Raw genomic sequence first — 16,920 nt, 5'->3', positions numbered from 1 at the left:
TTACTGTAGCTATGATACCTGTTTGATGTTTCTCTAGTCTAGACCATAGACTCTAAAGTACAGAGCAACAACAACAAGTGCAACAGCAACTGAGATCGAAGTCTGCAAACCAGTCGCACTGTGCGAGAGCACGCCTGTCCTGTCCCACCGGCGGAGCAACCAGGAGTAAACCAAAAGGACCAACTTGAATAAATGAAACAGTTCGGAGTTTGCTTTTAACTACAGACGGCCGGCTATTAAACGGTGCATTCATTTACACACACACACACACACCGAAGAAACACACGAACAATCGCACTCACCCGGTGAGAGATATCCTCTTTGTGTCGCCGTAAAGAGATGAGTTTAAGTTCTGTGCACTGCAAGCAAGGAGGAGCGTGACAAGTTTGGTTTGTCGCTCGGCTGAGTCGGCTCAGCGCAGCATGGCGGCTGTGGACGGGGGGATTCAAACCTCTGGGGCCGGGCTGTGTGTGAATCACCGAACACTTTGCACAAAGATCAGGAGGGGGTGGCCGCAGGGTGGGCGTGTGTGCATTGCAAGTAACCAAGGTAGCAGATCAAGTTCCCACTCCCAGAGACAACTAAACTAGTCCGAGATTGTGCAAATGCCAAATGGGGTCCATTTTGGTTACATTTGTACAATCTCAATCAGAGTTACGAATGTTGCAGCTACAAAAATAAGTTGCTTTACTGATCCTGCTTGTTGCACTTCAGTTTGCTTATTGAATTTCTTGTTTAAAAATGAGTCAAGACAAGAGAATAATGCAATGAAATAATTCTGAAATACTCGTGGCATCCATCCTACTAGTTTGTTTTGTAAATTGATTATAATTAGGCTACAGTGTTTTGTTTAGCTTTTTTATGCTGAGCGAGCGGGATTCTCTTTTCTATGTGGATTGAGAGTGTGAGTTCAAAAGGTGATTGCCATTAAGCAAAGGCTATGCAACTTTTCCCAATACATAAAAACACTTGGAAGGAAAGACAGACAGACCCTTGTGTGCGGGGCAGAGGGGCTGCATGGAGGGGCTGAATACAATACGATCTTTGATTCACAGAGATGCTACAAGTGTGTTGCGGTTTGCCTCTCTGGCGTTGCTCTGCACGGCAGCCAGGTGTTTTTTCTCTGAATTGTCAATTATTATTAAATGGCATGAATGGCATCTTATATTGGCATTGCAAAAATAGGAGTAGCATACATTTAATTTATTTCTGAAGTATATAGGCCCCACTTCTGTAATATATCAAAACCTTAGAATATGCTACATTATATTTGGTATTTTCCTAGTCAGTGAAGGAGCTTAGCCTATAAGCTCTGCATTTAAGTGGGTTTAATACAAAAAGATGCTGGGTTTATCTTCGATTTGACATGTGTTGGTAAAAGAAATAAAGTGACCATGAAATATAAATACTAAATGATAATGTCGTCAAGGTCAAAGGCAAGGTCATCTTTATTGTCTCATTTATTGTCTTATTGTATCAAGGATATTTGGCTTATGGGCTTTCCACCATGCTGCAAAATAATGTAAGGCAAAAAAACTACAAAATACAACATAAAAAGATGATAATGAATAAAAATCCTCCATTAACAAAAAAGAATCCTGGCATCATTATGTTTCTTTTAATATAGAACTATTTAGACCATGTTGGGTCTTCAACAGGGGATCCGGTTCCCCTAGCCTAGTGGGTCCTCAGAAGTAGGCCTACTATCGGGAAGGTGCCAATACAATCTTTGTGTGATAGGAACTTTTTTTCATTAAACACTTGAACAATCGAACCTGGAATATTCACCAAAAATAGCCGATCTACAACTTCACAACACATTAGATGGATCACGTACGTCACGTGTTGTGAGTTTGTGTATGAGCTATTTTATGCGAAGAGGTTTGGTGTAAGAGGCAAAAAGAACAATCCAACTATCCAAGTACATGAGCCACTCAGCCAAGGTCAAGTTTTCTATATTGGGGGATTAAGTGGTTAACTATCTGACAAAGGCACAATAAAATGACAATTTTGTTTAATCTGCAACATAATGTCATAGTGTGACTACTACTAGTGTGTGTCCTGCTTCATCTCTCTTTCAGCTCGGTCTGAGAAATGTTGAACTTATTTAAGTTTTATTTAAAATTTATTTTATTAAAATGATCTAATTCGGATTTTCAAATAACAGGAAAATTAGACTTACAAAATGGAATGGTCTGCTGCTTATGGCTAACCAGTGCCATCTAGTGGAAATGAGGCATAATTTGCATGTGCTGTGACACATTGTTGCCTTTATTGTGGTCTCATAAGGGTTTAGCTTTAGCATTTAATGTCTGGGACAAAAATATACATAATTCTGCTACAGTAAGGTGCTGGCCAAGTAGCATCCAATGCTTTTAATTGAGATATTGGTGCAGTTAACCAGTAAATGTCTTGAAATATTGATGATTCAGATTGTGAGATGTGATTTATTCTTTATTTTCATGTGATAAGACAACAGCATAGCCAGACTTTTCACATGTCAAAAATAGTACTGGACTGGACACTGCATCGATTTGTTATAGGCATGTTTGTAACATTGGATAACATTGAGGTTATTTTATTGCATGATACAGGCAAGCATGTGTTGTACAGCAGCTGAAAGATAGAAGCATCAAATTTACAATGCTTTCACATTGCATGGATCTGTATCCGAGTACACCTCAATCGGTTCCCGATGCGGTCCTGGGAACGGTTGGGTGATCCGCTCCCGGGAACGGTATACGCAGCATTCACACTACCACAACATGTGTCAAGTGGTCCCGGACCATAGTGTCACCCCCCCCCCCTTACTGTATATCTTTGGCTGAGGATAGTTCACACCTTGTCAACCACCAGCAAAAATCCATTCATCATCAGAATTTCAGTTATGAATTTGAAGTATTATATTGGACTGGACATTGTATTGGTTTGGACACACAGCCAAACTCTTGTCCCCTTTCTCCCTCTTCTTATCACCAAGTCCACATTGTTGGAGGTGGAAAGAAACTCACCCCTGGCAGGCTGAAATGGAAGTCACAGGATCAGCTTGGACTTCCTCCCAAAGCAACAATGGAGATAGTGTACTGCAACTACAGCAAATTGTTACTTACATTTCCTAGTTAAAATAGATAACATTGAGGTTATTTTATTGCATGATACAGGCAAGCATATGTTGTACAGCAGCTGAAAGAGCCCTGTACGTTAATTTTGATCGGTTTAGTGATTATGTAGTCAAAAACAGCAATTATAATCCAACATTTCCACATTTGCAAATGGATAAATACTAAAAAGGTCTTATCTTGCACTGGTCCAACAGCAGATCTGTGTACATATATCCTTTGTTATTACAATTAATTTCCGCTATAAGATCCTGGATGTTGCTGTTTGAACTGTTTGAACTCTGTGTTAAATGAAAAGCAAAACATGAAGTGTATTATAATTGGAAGGTTTTGATGAGGCCATCATTCGTACATAAGAAACAGCACAATGCATCTTTGAAAGAAGACAAAAAGAAAGAAGAAAGAAAAAAAAGAAAGAAGACCAAAGTCTCATAATAAAGTGTATAATCAGACTTTCCTAGGCATCAAAGACAACACATGGCTTCAAATTACCAGAGAATTTTTAGGGAATGTCTTGGAAACTGTGTTTTTGCATATTTGTTACTAGATAAAATCACTAGATTTCTTATGATTCAACATCCGTGTGACTGGTACTCATGTCGCTTATCATCTGCTGCTTCCCGGCATCTTTACCCCCTGTGTCAGCCGTGTTAGGCTGGGACCCTGGTCCCATCTGAACATCTGCCGCCTCTATAGGTAGGTAGTTCCGCACAGTATTGATCAGGTTGTTACGGAAACTCTTGCTGAGGAAGTTGTAGAGAATGGGGTTGGCGATGCAGTGGAAGAGCGTCAGGCACAGCATCACGGTGTGTGAGTTTTGGAGCACCATTACTGTATTACAGCTAAAAAAATAAAAGGGGCCGTGTGAGATGGGGATTAAGAATTCTATGAGTAGCAGGACATTCACTAGGTGATATGGCAGCCAGCACACCACAAACACCAATGAGTAAACGTGCACCAGCCACACATCTCGTCGGCCCTGCACATCCGGAGCCGTGCGAACCGCGCGAGCTATGAGGATGTTGAAGGTGATGATGACGGCCGCAGGACCCAGGAACTGGACAGAAAGATTGAATAAATCAATAAAAATAAACCACTCCATGATATTGTTCTCAGGCATCATGTAGCAGCCCGGTTCATCCCAATCCACAAGGTCCACATGAACGTTCTCCAACAGTGCCAGGGCGAAGGATAGCAGCCACAGGCCCCCGCAGAGCAACCAGCGGCGCCGGCCCACCACAGGGAAGCAGGTGGCAGATGAAGGCCTGGTCAGGGACAAGTAACGCTCCAGGGTCATGAAGGCCAGGAAGAAGGTGCTGCTGTAGAAGTTGACCCCGTAGATGAAGGCGGTTGCCTTGCAGAGGAAGCGGCCCCACAGCCAGACATGCTCCATGGTCACCTCCATCATGGAGAAGGGCAAGATCATGATTATCATGAGGTCCGACAGGCTCATGTTGATAATGCAGAAGAGGACCCCGTTGGCCGAGTGGCGCCGGCGCCAGTTGACCCAGATGACCACAACGTTCTCCAACAGGCCCACGGTGAAGAAGAACAGGTAGAGGAGGAAGAGTGCAATGCGCCGGCCGTCCCTGTTGAGGTGGAGGGTGCACTCATTGATCCACCACGGTGTGTTGTTGTGGAAGGAGTGGTTGCTGTTGTCTTCAAGAGACATGGTCTGGGGTTAAAAGCAGAGAGGACATTATTGTTTCAAACTCTGGCTCAAAGTGTTTGATTATGTTTTCAAACATTACATAAGAAGACTACAGCACAAAAGCAGGGTCTCTAGGACCTAGACTTTTCATAGCCCAGCATGTCTACCTACCTACTAGACTCTAGTTAGACTAGACATGCTAGGCTGTGAAAATATGGCGTTTCCAGGATAGTGGCTTATTATAATAGTGTGGTTAGAAAATGCATTTTAGAACCCTTTTTTGCAGATTGTTTGAATCTACGCCTTGTATTGTTTGAACTCAGTGCATGCTTCAAATTCATAAATCATATGTAAGACACACTCAAGTGCCATGACTGAAATGCCCCCACCTTCCACTATCATTCACAAAATTATCTATAATACTTAGAAAAGTTAAACCACTTCAACTGAATTTGAGGCAGCAAATTGGTCATATTACCGTGATATTTTGGTGTGGAAAGGATCAATGATGAAGAGGGAGGGTTCGTCTCAGTGTGAGCAGCCTGGGGTTTGTGTCAATCACAACAAGTCAACTCTACTCCAACTCTGCTGTCCAGTGTCCTGGACTATCTGGGCAGTCAGGCAGCCTGAGCTTCTCCCCTCCCATTGGCCGCACGCACGCAGGCGCGCGCGCACACACACACACACACACACACACACACACACACACACACACACACACACACACACACACACACACACACACACACACACACACACACACACACACACACACACACACACACACACACACACACACACACACACACACACACACACACACACACACACACACACACACACACACACACACACACACACACACACACACACACACACACACACACAGGACATCCTCAGTGGCTTGGGGGAGTGGTACAGACAGAGCAGCAGGAAAGCCTACATAACTAAATATCTTGTTGTTGAATTGTAGACATTAATGAATTGTGAAGATGTTTTTCCATTAGTGTCTACCTACAGGTAGACTCCATCCATCCATAATCAGAACAAGTCTAATGTCCCTCTAACAGAGGAGCATTTGTTCATATTGTTGTCCACTGTGACTGTGTGCATGTAGACCACATGACATGCCCCTAAAAAAACTACTTTTTGGGATCTGCCACTTGACACACACACACACACTCACACACACACACACACACACACACACACACACACACACACACACACACACACACACACACACACACACACACACACATACGCACACACGCGCACACACGCACACACTGCCAATTAAAATTTCCCCTTCTATTTCCCATTCCAAGTGTGTTTGTCTTATATGTAACGCCTCAGGTAAGTGGTTACTATTTTCAGCAATGGGATGGGTGGGTACTACTGGGTAGATCTTGTTGAGCTGATCAGTTATCGGGTCAAAAAAGTGTGGGCACCCACACAGCATGTTGCTCTGACAGTTGTCAGAAGTTTAAAAAAAATGAGTTAGTGCCATCTGGTGGATGTTTTGGGGCTGTGCAGGTCAGATGTTAAATGTAATTTACATTGGATCTTCCAAATATATAAAAAAGGTATTAAACAGCAAGTCACTCAAAAAGGCTCTGAGCATCTACATCAAAATCTATGTCTTAATAATGTTAACCCCCCAATATCTGCCTGTAGTTAGACTTCATCAATAATGAAGTCTAGGCCCAGGCCGTAGCGTAACGGTCTGGGCACCGGACTGGTGATCCAGTCGCGGTGTGCCGCGGGTTCGACTCCCGGACCCGACACGGCCTTTACCGCATGTCATCCCCCCATCTCTCTCCCGTTTCCTGTCAGCCTACTTTCTATCCCTTAAAAAATCAATAAAGGCGTAAGCCGCAAAAAAATATCTTAAAAAAATAAAAAATAATAATGAAGTCTAAATTCACAATTCTATATATTCACAATCACAATGCATAGAATTGTGAATTTAGCAGAGAAAACAACTTTATGAAGGAAGGAGCACTACTGGTATCCCTCAAACCACCGATGCTCATATAAGGGAATAATATTCAGGAGAATATGACCAAAATGCAGTAAAAATGTCCAGGTCCAGCCAGGCACCAAGGTTAGGTTTGACAAGTAAAAAGCCTTTATTTCAGGTGGGCTACAAGCATACAAATACAACCAACACAAAAAAATAACAACAACATGCAGTCCAAGTAGGGAATGAGGCATTACCCCATGGTGAAAGAGTTTAAGTATATCAGGGTCTTGTTCACGAGTGAGGGGAGGACGTAGACGGAGAAGGAGATCAGCTGCAGAATCGCAGCAGCAGGGGCGGTACTGCAGTCGCTCTACCACACTGTTGTGACGAAAAGAGAGCTGAGCCAGAAGGCAAAGCTCTCTGTTTACCGAGCAATCTGGTTCCTACTCTCAACTATGGTCATGAAGTGTGGGTCATGAGTCATGACCGAAAGAATAAGGTTGCGAATACAAGCGGCCAAAATGAGTTCTCTCCGATGGGTGGCTGCAGGCATCTCCCTTAGAGATAGTGTGATAGGAGCCATCTTAGGTGGTTCGGGAATCTGGTTAGGATGCCTCTCGAGCGTCTCCCTAGGGAGGTCCTCGATGCACGTCCCACTGGGAGGAGACCCCGGGGCAGACCAAGGATCAGATGGAGGGATTACATCGACAGTCTCACTGGCCTTGGAACGCCTCGGGATCCCCCAGGAGGAAGTTACTAATGTTGCTCTGGTCTGGAGAGGAAAGTCTGAAGCTCTCTGGTGGAGCTGTTGCTCCCACGACCCAACTACGGATAAGCAGTTGAAGATGGATGGATGGATGGATGGATGGACAACAATAAGAACAGTTTAGGCTGAATTCACACATGTCACACCATGTCGTGTCTCGTCCATGTTTAATAGCTGCTCCATTATTGTTGTGAATTGTTGTGTTAAAACAAAAGTATAAAGCTCTATACTGAGATGAACCATTGCTGCTACTATAGGCCGACTGCTAGTATAGCTCCCCTCCAGTTCTTTTTTCTTGTGTAGCACCAATGCTATATTGCCATCAAATGCCAAATGCTGTGAGAACTGAATTGAGGCTAGCTCTGGTCCACAGCCTTAAACTTCTCCTTAGTCTGCACTTTAAGTCTGATAATGATGTGCAGTGTATGTTCAAATTGAATATGCTTTTTTCCCATAATGTTTAGAGCCTCACTCGATTAGTTCATCTGTCTCGCTTCTTCATTGATGAGATGGGATGTATATGTAACCAGCAGGTGGGGTGATAGCATAGCTTCTGTTCCCAATAGCATCTGTCCAGTCAGTGATACTATGTAAAACCATGCAGACCCATAAAGGTCCATTTGGATCATGGACCACCGGTAGAACCCGGACCAGACGTTGAGTGACAGAAGTGCTTTGGTTGCAGGTGTAACAGACCCCATGACCCCCCTCCCCCCAACGCACGCACGCACGCGCACACACACACACACACACACACACACACACACACACACACACACACACACACACACACACACACACACACACACACACACACACACACACACACACACACACACACACACACACACACACACACACACACACACAGCCACAGTGACAGCCATTTGTAGACATTATTAATCCCAAGGGGCGAAATTCAGTTGCACAGCGGTCCTTGACTCATCTGCCAAAGTTTCCAAATTGGATTCAAACTGTCATAGTTATTGCTGTGTGACATATAGGGGTGATTATAATACACCCTCTCCATTGGGTACGGGTGTAACTATGAGGTTTCATATATTATTTTAACTACCTTTGTTTGGATTCCAGTGTCTTTTCTGATTTATTGATAACTCAAAAGTAAATGAGAACAGCCTTGGCTCTGATTCTGCAGGTTTGTAATGCTAATCTTAATGACCATGATACTGACATGGTACTGACATGATACTGACGTGATACTGACATGATACTATACTGACATGGTACTTACATGATACTGACCATGATACTGACATTGTACTGACCATGATACTGACAAAATGTTGTGTGCATTTTTCATAATTTATGTGACACTATTTTTAAATAGTCAATATACAGCAGGGATACAATGATTGGAGCTATATATGAACTTATTTTTACAGGGACTCTTAATGGAAACCGCCCCCACAGGCCCCACTTTGGCCCTTTTCCCCTTTGGTTATTTTTCCCCGCCTAATATTGAACCAGTTCAGAGTGTTTCCTCTGAAAATGAATCGGTTCAGAACCCTTCAAATTAAAGTTGGTTTAGAACTGGAACCAAAAAATGGCAGCCGGTTCCATGAAAGCACCAAGGTTCCAAGTATCTATAGTACGGAGAACCAGTTCTAGATCCAAAGTTCTTTTGGTGGAAAAAGGGCCTTTGAGAACCACTGACCCAGATGACCCAGCCAAGCTTTCATCCACTGGAACATTGTTACGTTTGTGGCCAATTGTCACTCTAGTCTGCATGGTTGTGTAACGGATAAGCACGTTTAAATGGCAACAATAGCTCACAGTAGGCTCGCCTATAATATCATCTGCTGATAATAGTGACACTGCCGCGGGCGAGCGGAGACAATGTTAGCGGTAAAAAGATGTTAAAAAATCCATGGGGGTTGTATTCCACCTGTCACAGGAAAGAATGGGCAGGAAAGCCAAGCTATTGGTTGACATTCAGTGCTGCTGACATCAAATCTGATTGCAACTCTGTAGCCTACTATATCAGGTGGAGCTATGTAAAGGCCTGGCTACGACAGTGGTCCTCAAACATTTTTCATGCCAAGTCAAGGACCACCCAAATGTATGTGTGTTGTAGGTTGCGCCCCCTCCCCATCTGAAAAGAGAAGATTTGTGAAAAAAGAAATATTTTTTTCCATTTCTCTTCAAACATAGCTGATGTAGATAGGCTATTTTAGAATAGCCGAAGTAGGTATAAACTTATTGTTATGCTATTAGCTGCATGAATAGTCAGCTCTTCTTCCTGAGGCGGCTCAGGCCTTGATGTGTGTAACAAAATAAGAGTATGTTACCATACTGTAATACAATATAACTTATACAATTGGGGCGTTTGTTTTTGTCTCCCATGTCTTTATATCGTGTCAAAGGTCATGTCTCACCTAGACGCAGGATCTGACACAAACTTTGACCTGATGGTCAAGATTAAATTTATCCCCAGAGCAGCATTAGCTCAATGGTAAAAAATGTCAGCCCTTGTGCAAATTGGGTTAAAATGAGGAAAGTTACATAGCTTTCGCAGCTTTAACTAGATATTCTTCTTGTGTCTGCCAAGTCAACTTGACTGAATTGATAACGTAGTGTAACCACTCAAGGAGTAATTTTGTATATTGTACAAGAAGTAGAACGTATTATCGACCCACGTATTACATATTGTGGGTCGATTATATCTTCAGAGAAAATACAACACAACAATCATTTCAAATGTTTTATTTCATTGTATTGTAAAGTATGTAAAATACAAAACATTAAAGTGTTTTTATTTATTTACAAATGTACAAAACTTGAGATTATATTACAATATTTGGCTATAAACAAAAAAGAACTTTGTTCAGAGTTACTCATTTATTTAAAAATATGAATATCTCATAAATTATTGCACATTGCGATTGCAGTGCATTGAAGATTGCATTCACCACTGAGGAGCGAAATGTTCACCTGATTTCATGTCAGATTGTATAAGAGAGGTCACCAAGAAACGCACAGACAACCATACTTTTCATATTTCATACCGTTGTTGTCGGGTGGAAACCTTGTATGTCCTAACCGTTCCTTTTTAAATATTTATTTTAAAAATAGATCGGCTATTTTCACCCCAGGCTTAACCCATTAAAACAGGGAGAGCATCTGTATCATTTTAGATTTTAGACACATTTTATACTTTGGTCTTTGGCTATTTTCCAAAAATAGCAGATATACAAGTAAAGCTCATAGCACGGCACTTGTATTTTTTTAATAAAATCTTTGATTCTGGGGGTCCCTGCAACAAACTATTTTGAGATGGGGGGCCGACGGCCAAATTCATATAGTTTTGTGAGTCCTTGACATGAAAATGTTTGAGAACCGCTGATATAGCAACATACAGATTTTCAGAAAACTGTTGGACATTGGACTCAGGTCGGCTTTAATGCATGGGCTTTAGGGGCTGCAGCCCTGGGCACCAACCTCTAGGGGGCACCAAACGCCTGGCCAAGTAATGCTCTGAAACGTTGTCCTGGGGCTGCTGACAACACGCTAAAAGGGTAGCAGAGCGTTCATTTACGAAAATAAGGAAAATATGTCAAAACAAAGTTTCTGCCCGACATCAACGATATCTTAATCCAGTTTGTGTGTTTTTTTTGTTTTTTTTTCTATTGATCTTTGGTACCTTTTCTTACAATACTTCTTTAGTCACTGAGCACCACCATCCTGTGACATATAAATTACATTTGTACCTGAAAATTAATGTGTTTACAGGTGAGTTGTGTATAAATATAGATTTTAATACTTAAAAGCAAGTGCTCGAGTACTTTTAACTCAAACTACAAATTTGAGTAATATTTGACCAGGAGTGTAGATACTTTGACTCGAGTATAAAACCGGGGTTGAGTACTTAATAAAAGGCCTCTGGGAGTGGTTTGTCTGTTTGTTCCTGATTTCCCTGACAACAATAATACATTTTCCAGTCATACATCATCTGTTGGCACCTTGGTCCTCCAAGTTTTGTCACTTTTAAATAAGACAAATTTCCAGTTTTGGTCCCTCAAGAAAGGTGTCCTACACACGACTGAGAGGGTCTCGTCCAATCACCTGCCCAAATACTGAAGAGCAGGATCAGTCTATAAGACAATGATTCTTTTGTGTAGAAAAAAAGGTCCTTATTGCTGCGAACAACACAGCTTGTCTTGACGAACAGCTTGAAGGCAAAAGATGGTTTTAAAAGTATGTAAGTCACAAGTTTGTTCAGGGTTTGGATACGGTACTTCTTTACGTTCTTTTCTTTTTTCCTTCTTGTTTTTGGCTTGAGCATCCATGGCAGTCCAGTTTGGTCCCAATCCAGTCTCACAGATCACTGGTTCTCAAAGCAGGGCTCCGGGGACCCCCAGGCGGTCCTTGAGGGGCATTCCAGGGGTTCCCCAGCAAAATGAGGAACACTTGAAATACTTAAATGTTTTGGCTATTCGGAAATAAAATTAGAAAATGTGTATATACAATGCGCATCTACAAGCTCACAATGCGTCATGGCGTGACACATTGTGAGCTCATAGATACAGCTATTTTCTAAATTTGTCGACAAATATTGACAAATCATTTCTTATGGCGGTTCACATAAATTCGGGGGGTCCTTGACATGTGACAACGTGTGAGAACCAGTGTCATAGATGCCTCTTCATGTGAAGCGCGAGATGATCTGACCTCGAAAAGGCTCGGTCGCATTTGGCACACTGGAAGGGCCGGTGGCCCGTGTGCTTCCTGTAGTGGCGCGTGAGCTCATCCGAGCGGGCAAATTTCCAGCCACAGCCCTCCCAGTCGCAGCAATAAGGCTTCTCTCCTGTAATTGAGAACATAACACACACACACACACACACACGCACGCACACACAGACAGACACAGACAGTCGGTTAGTGTTTGGCCCTGAGGTTAACTTGGACAAACTGTAACCACATCAGTACAACCGAGAGGTTTCTCCGTGTTCAGCAGCCAGTTTATTGAAGGTAATTACTTAATCAGGTTGTGGTTCGTATTAGGTGAGGAATCAGTAATAATTTCTTCATCACACCTTGCCCCCTCCCCCCATCCCACGCTCGCACTATATTCACCTTGCTCTGCCCTGTGGTTTTAAAACTCTATGTTATATTAATGGCTTATCTGAACGTATTTTTACACCTATCTGTTGATGATCTATAGCTGTGTCCTATCGCATGGTACTTATGTCAGCCATTTTTATTATGCTTTATTGTGTTTCCTATTGTGCACGCACGCACAGTTCTGCAAGCTCACATTGCATCAGTTGTGAGATTTTAGATAAGCTATTTTCGCGATACATCATACCACTAAATCTAATACCTTTGCATTTGTTGCTTAACACAGCATACTGTAAGTATAATAGTTGGCCATCTATAGTATACCAAACACTATAACTATTATTGTTCAACAATGTCATCATTATAGTTGAAAATTTGTTGAAATCTTCATAGTTGTAGATATACTGCTTGTGTGGATGGCCCATTAATATCGTCAATGAAAAAAAAAAACATTATAGTGAAAATAGACCTCAGAATGCATGGCATTGCGACATGTTGCAGATCTGCTATTTTCATGACTTGTGCTGTAGTATGGAGTAGGTAGTAGGGCATTCATTTACAAAAAAAAGGACCCCAACAACATAAAAGCTGAAACATGGATACATAAGGTTTGGCAGGGCCGCGGCGTACCGACCTGTGTGTGTGCGGTGGTGTGCTTTGAGGTGGGAGCTCTTGGTGTAGGTCTTCCCACAGCCGACGTAGTCGCACGTGTGTGTGGCGATCCTCTTCCGGGGCCATGAGCGCCTGCCACGCTTAGGCTTGGGTTCCTCCGGCAGGCAGTCTCCGCTGGAGATCATCAGCTCTGAGGAGACACAGGTTAGAGACAATACGGTCAGTGGGGGACAGTCACTGTAAAAGGGCGGCCATTTGCCTGAGAACAGATGAGTGAATTCGCATGAGTTTTGGGAGGGAATGATCATTTTTAGGCTGTCCTGACGAGAGGAAAATGGCATAGGTAGAAATCTATGACAGTTGTATTGTTGGAAGAGATACGCGCTCCACTGAGTGCAAGCTTTCTTGTTTGAACTGTGGCTGTGTTATTGTTTAGAATCATACAGAGGGTTTTAATCAGTGGTGGACGGTAACTACAGTAAGTACATACATACTTGAGTAATGTAAGTAATTGCAACTTACAAAACAATATGAATTAACCAATTAAGCCCTGTTTCAAAAATAGTGAAATACAAGCTCATATCCGAGCTTGTTGTTGAGTTGGATGAAGAAGATTGAATCTGCCAAATCTTAATTAGATAGAAAACGAATATATTGTTTTGTATTAGATGATTGGCGGGTCCAAGGAGAGTTGTTTAACAATATCAATGATGCTGATATGTCGGATATGAATGACTCACAACTTGTTTGAAAGGGGACATTTAAACTGGCAAACTATACTTGGACAAAGCCTGGGACCTGAGCAACAGAGCCTTGTACAGACAGCATGGGATATGTACCCTATGTTTTGTTTTGTTTTGTTCTGTTCTGTTCTGTTCTGTTGTTAAGGCCATCTACGTTGTATATGCAATGCCTGTAACGATTGTTTATTTATCAAAAAATGCACTTTGTAATATTGTCATTATGGTTGAAAAGACGACATATAATCCCATGTGGGATCGGCCACTAGATAGCATGACACTAAAATTATAATAAATCACCATAATCAATCATCAAAAAATGTCTAAAATAGACACAAAATGGATCACACATCAGTCATATTACACAATGTGTATAATGGACCACTTTCAACTTGGTCGTCACTGTTTTTGGCATGGAAGAAATTGTTGACCATTTTCAGACATAGCAAAAAATAACACATCCACAAGCTGACTGTACCTTGTGCCGTTTACAGTTCTGTCTAATAAAGTATTCAACCAATCAAACAATCAATCAACACATCACAGTGCTGTTGGGAGCTTACATTATAGTCTAATTTAGCTATTTGTTGTATGACGAATAATATAGAGCTTAAGTTATATACATAGCTTGTGCATTGTGCCTGAGGAAGTACTCTAGTCCGTAATGCGCTGTCTGGTGTTGAACATGTATAGTACTGTATAGGTGACAGGCCCGTGGTCCTTGCCTTTAACCCATTTTGTTCGGGAACCCCTTTTGGTGTTTTAAACATTATGTTATAATTTAGCTATTTTTTAAAAATCGTGAATATATTTATCTCAGAAAACCTTTTTTAAATTTCGACGTCAGGCCTAAATAGATTAAGTTGCCTTTTCTTTTGACTGTGCACTACTTGATAGCACCAACTTCCACCAAGGAGCTTCCTGCTTAGATTCTTTCCCCCTACTTTTGTGCCAGTTAGGAAGCCCCCCACCCCACCCCACCGCACCCCCCACTGTTCTTTGTTATAATAATGTAATCGCCAGTAAATTTCATATATGGTTCCCTCTGTCATTTTGCTGACATCTTCGTTTCCTTCTAGGAAACATTTACTGGTTAAAAGAGTGGCTTCATCCCTTCCACGGTTTCATTTCAAAGGCAGGTCTATTTAATGTGATTAAGTGCTTTAACGGTTTCGTTTATAAGAACTGAAGATCGTTTTTCATTGGACAGTTTAAGACTTGAGTATAAGTGTCAAAGATACACCTAGCATAATTGTGTGACCAAGCAAAATTATAGTTTTGTCATTATGAGTTGGGTTAGGGTTATAACAAACTGAATATCAATTACAAACCAGATTATTTATTCTTTAAATGAAAAAGTTTGGAGACATACAGTATGTAAATTAAATTATAGAGTGAATGAGGACTAAACAAATATGTATGGTATTATTATTTTTATATAATCTGTCTACAGTGTACAGTCTGTATTGTTAGAATGTATACGTCTATACAGTATATGAGAGAGAGAGAGAGAGAGAGAGAGAGAGAGAAAGAGAGAGAGAGAGAGGGAGAGAAGGAGAGAGAGAGAGAGAGAGAGTAATTAGATATTATTATTATTTAATAATGAGCTAGATGCACTGACCTTGGTACTGCATGGAGGGTGGCTGTGGGAAGGGGGAGTATCCCTGAGGGGAGCTGTGGTGGAAGCCCTGTGGAGGCAGAGAGAGGTGTCCCAGCACCTGGTGCTCTCTGCCCACGGAGTGGTCCGGGGACAGTGAGGAGGACGACGACAGCCTCCCGCCGGCCATGGGACGCCCCCCTCCCCCGGGGAAGCCGTGGGGGGGTTCCAGGTGGCCCGGCCTCTGCTGCCCTCCCCGGGCTTGGGGGCTCAGGTGGAGGTCCATGGGCTGCGAGATGCTGCAGGGGACATCCCCGGGGCTCTCCTGCTTTATCCTGTGGCACGCGAACGGGAGCGACGCGGACGAACCGGGCTCCGACGCGGCGCTCATGCAGGCCTTGCTCACAGTCACGCCCTGGCTATAGTCGCCCACGTCCATGGTCGTCTTGACCACGAACTTGCCCTGGAGGCTGGTGGCGTGGAGGTATGCGGGGTCCAGCTCGGGCCTCATGAGCTCCGCCACGAAGCCGCCGGACGGAGAGACGTCGTTGATGTCCGGGATGGTGTAGAGCAGCTCGCTCCCCTGCGGGGACGGGAGGGCGTAGGACGAGGGATAGCCAGGGGACGGAGGCAGGGCCTGGGACGAGTTGCAGGCCATGGCAGCCTCTTGTTGCTGTTGTTGCTGCTGCTGTTGCAGCATGGAGTTGGACAGAATGAAGTCGTAGTCCAGCAGGTCCAGGTCTTGCTCTGAGTCTTTCTTGGCCTGCATGCCAGGGCTGCTGCTGCTGCGGGCGGTGGTGGTGGCGGCGGCGGTGGCGAGGTCTGTGTCCGAGCAGCTGCTCCCGCTTGACATGCTGGGTCTCTTAAGATGGCACAGTTCCTCCTTCCATCTCTAGAGGACACACACACACATGGACCCATTGAGACCAGCAGATTTGACAAAATGTCTTCTAAATCCTAACCGTTTTCTGAAAAACCTCAGTCAGTGGTGCTCAAACCTTTTCATGTCAAGGACCCCCCGGAATTATCTGTAGACAGCCTCTGTAGACATTTTTAAAGCTCAGCTCAAGACCCACTTCTACAACATTGCTTTTAATTGAACATTTATTTTTTATTTTTTGTTATTCATGTCCTCACTGTATTGCATTACTGCTTGTTTCTTTTTTATGTCGTTGCCTTGCTTTTCTTTTATTCTCCATTGTTCTGTAAAGCACTTTGAGCTGCATTTCATGTCATGAAAGGTGCTATACAAATAAAGTTTTATTATTATTATTATTATTATTATTTGGCCGCGGACCCCCATCTGAAAATATTTTGTACCAGGGAGGGACCCCCCAGAAGCAAATACTTGAGTTAAAACCATTCTCTGTGAAAGAATGTATATTCAAAT

At 42.8% G+C, this 16,920-nt stretch overlaps 3 protein-coding genes across 7 annotated transcripts in view; all 3 read right to left on the bottom strand.

Annotated features, from left to right (window-relative positions):
- The window catches only part of sema4d (sema domain, immunoglobulin domain (Ig), transmembrane domain (TM) and short cytoplasmic domain, (semaphorin) 4D), a 58,518-nt gene extending 58,055 nt beyond the window's left edge, over positions 1-463 (bottom strand). For 4 of the 5 annotated variants that reach the window (XR_014571027.1, XM_083794416.1, XM_083794414.1 and 1 more), the window contains exon 1: positions 303-463. The gene's annotated coding sequence lies outside the window, so the exon portion shown is untranslated. The remainder of the gene's footprint in view (positions 1-302) is intronic. The other variant, XM_083794415.1, reaches the window with a different exon arrangement.
- A 2,325-nt stretch (positions 464-2,788) lies between these two features.
- On the bottom strand, positions 2,789-5,354 carry LOC310879652 (G-protein coupled receptor 182-like). Its single transcript, XM_083794448.1, has 2 exons — positions 5,249-5,354; positions 2,789-4,794 (listed from the first exon to the last, which is right to left on the bottom strand). Exon 2 carries the CDS (start codon positions 4,789-4,791, stop codon positions 3,685-3,687), a length of 1,107 nt encoding a protein of 368 aa, XP_083650574.1. The 5' UTR covers positions 4,792-4,794; positions 5,249-5,354; the 3' UTR covers positions 2,789-3,684.
- Positions 5,355-10,751: 5,397 nt separating this feature from the next.
- The window catches only part of klf4 (Kruppel like factor 4), an 8,239-nt gene continuing 2,070 nt past the window's right edge, over positions 10,752-16,920 (bottom strand). The window contains exons 3-5 of the mRNA XM_083794444.1: positions 15,555-16,422; positions 13,216-13,383; positions 10,752-12,327 (exon numbers count right to left, since the gene is read on the bottom strand). Of these exons, the coding sequence (XP_083650570.1) occupies positions 12,152-12,327; positions 13,216-13,383; positions 15,555-16,422 (1,212 nt within the window). The 3' untranslated portion in view covers positions 10,752-12,151. The remainder of the gene's footprint in view (positions 12,328-13,215; positions 13,384-15,554; positions 16,423-16,920) is intronic.

Source organism: Protomyctophum parallelum, assembly GCF_964188405.1.
Source record: "Protomyctophum parallelum genome assembly, chromosome: 21".
Classification (NCBI taxonomy): domain Eukaryota; kingdom Metazoa; phylum Chordata; class Actinopteri; order Myctophiformes; family Myctophidae; genus Protomyctophum; species Protomyctophum parallelum.
The sequence above is the reverse complement of the archived record's forward strand: the minus strand, read 5'-3'. Positions and strand labels throughout refer to the sequence as shown.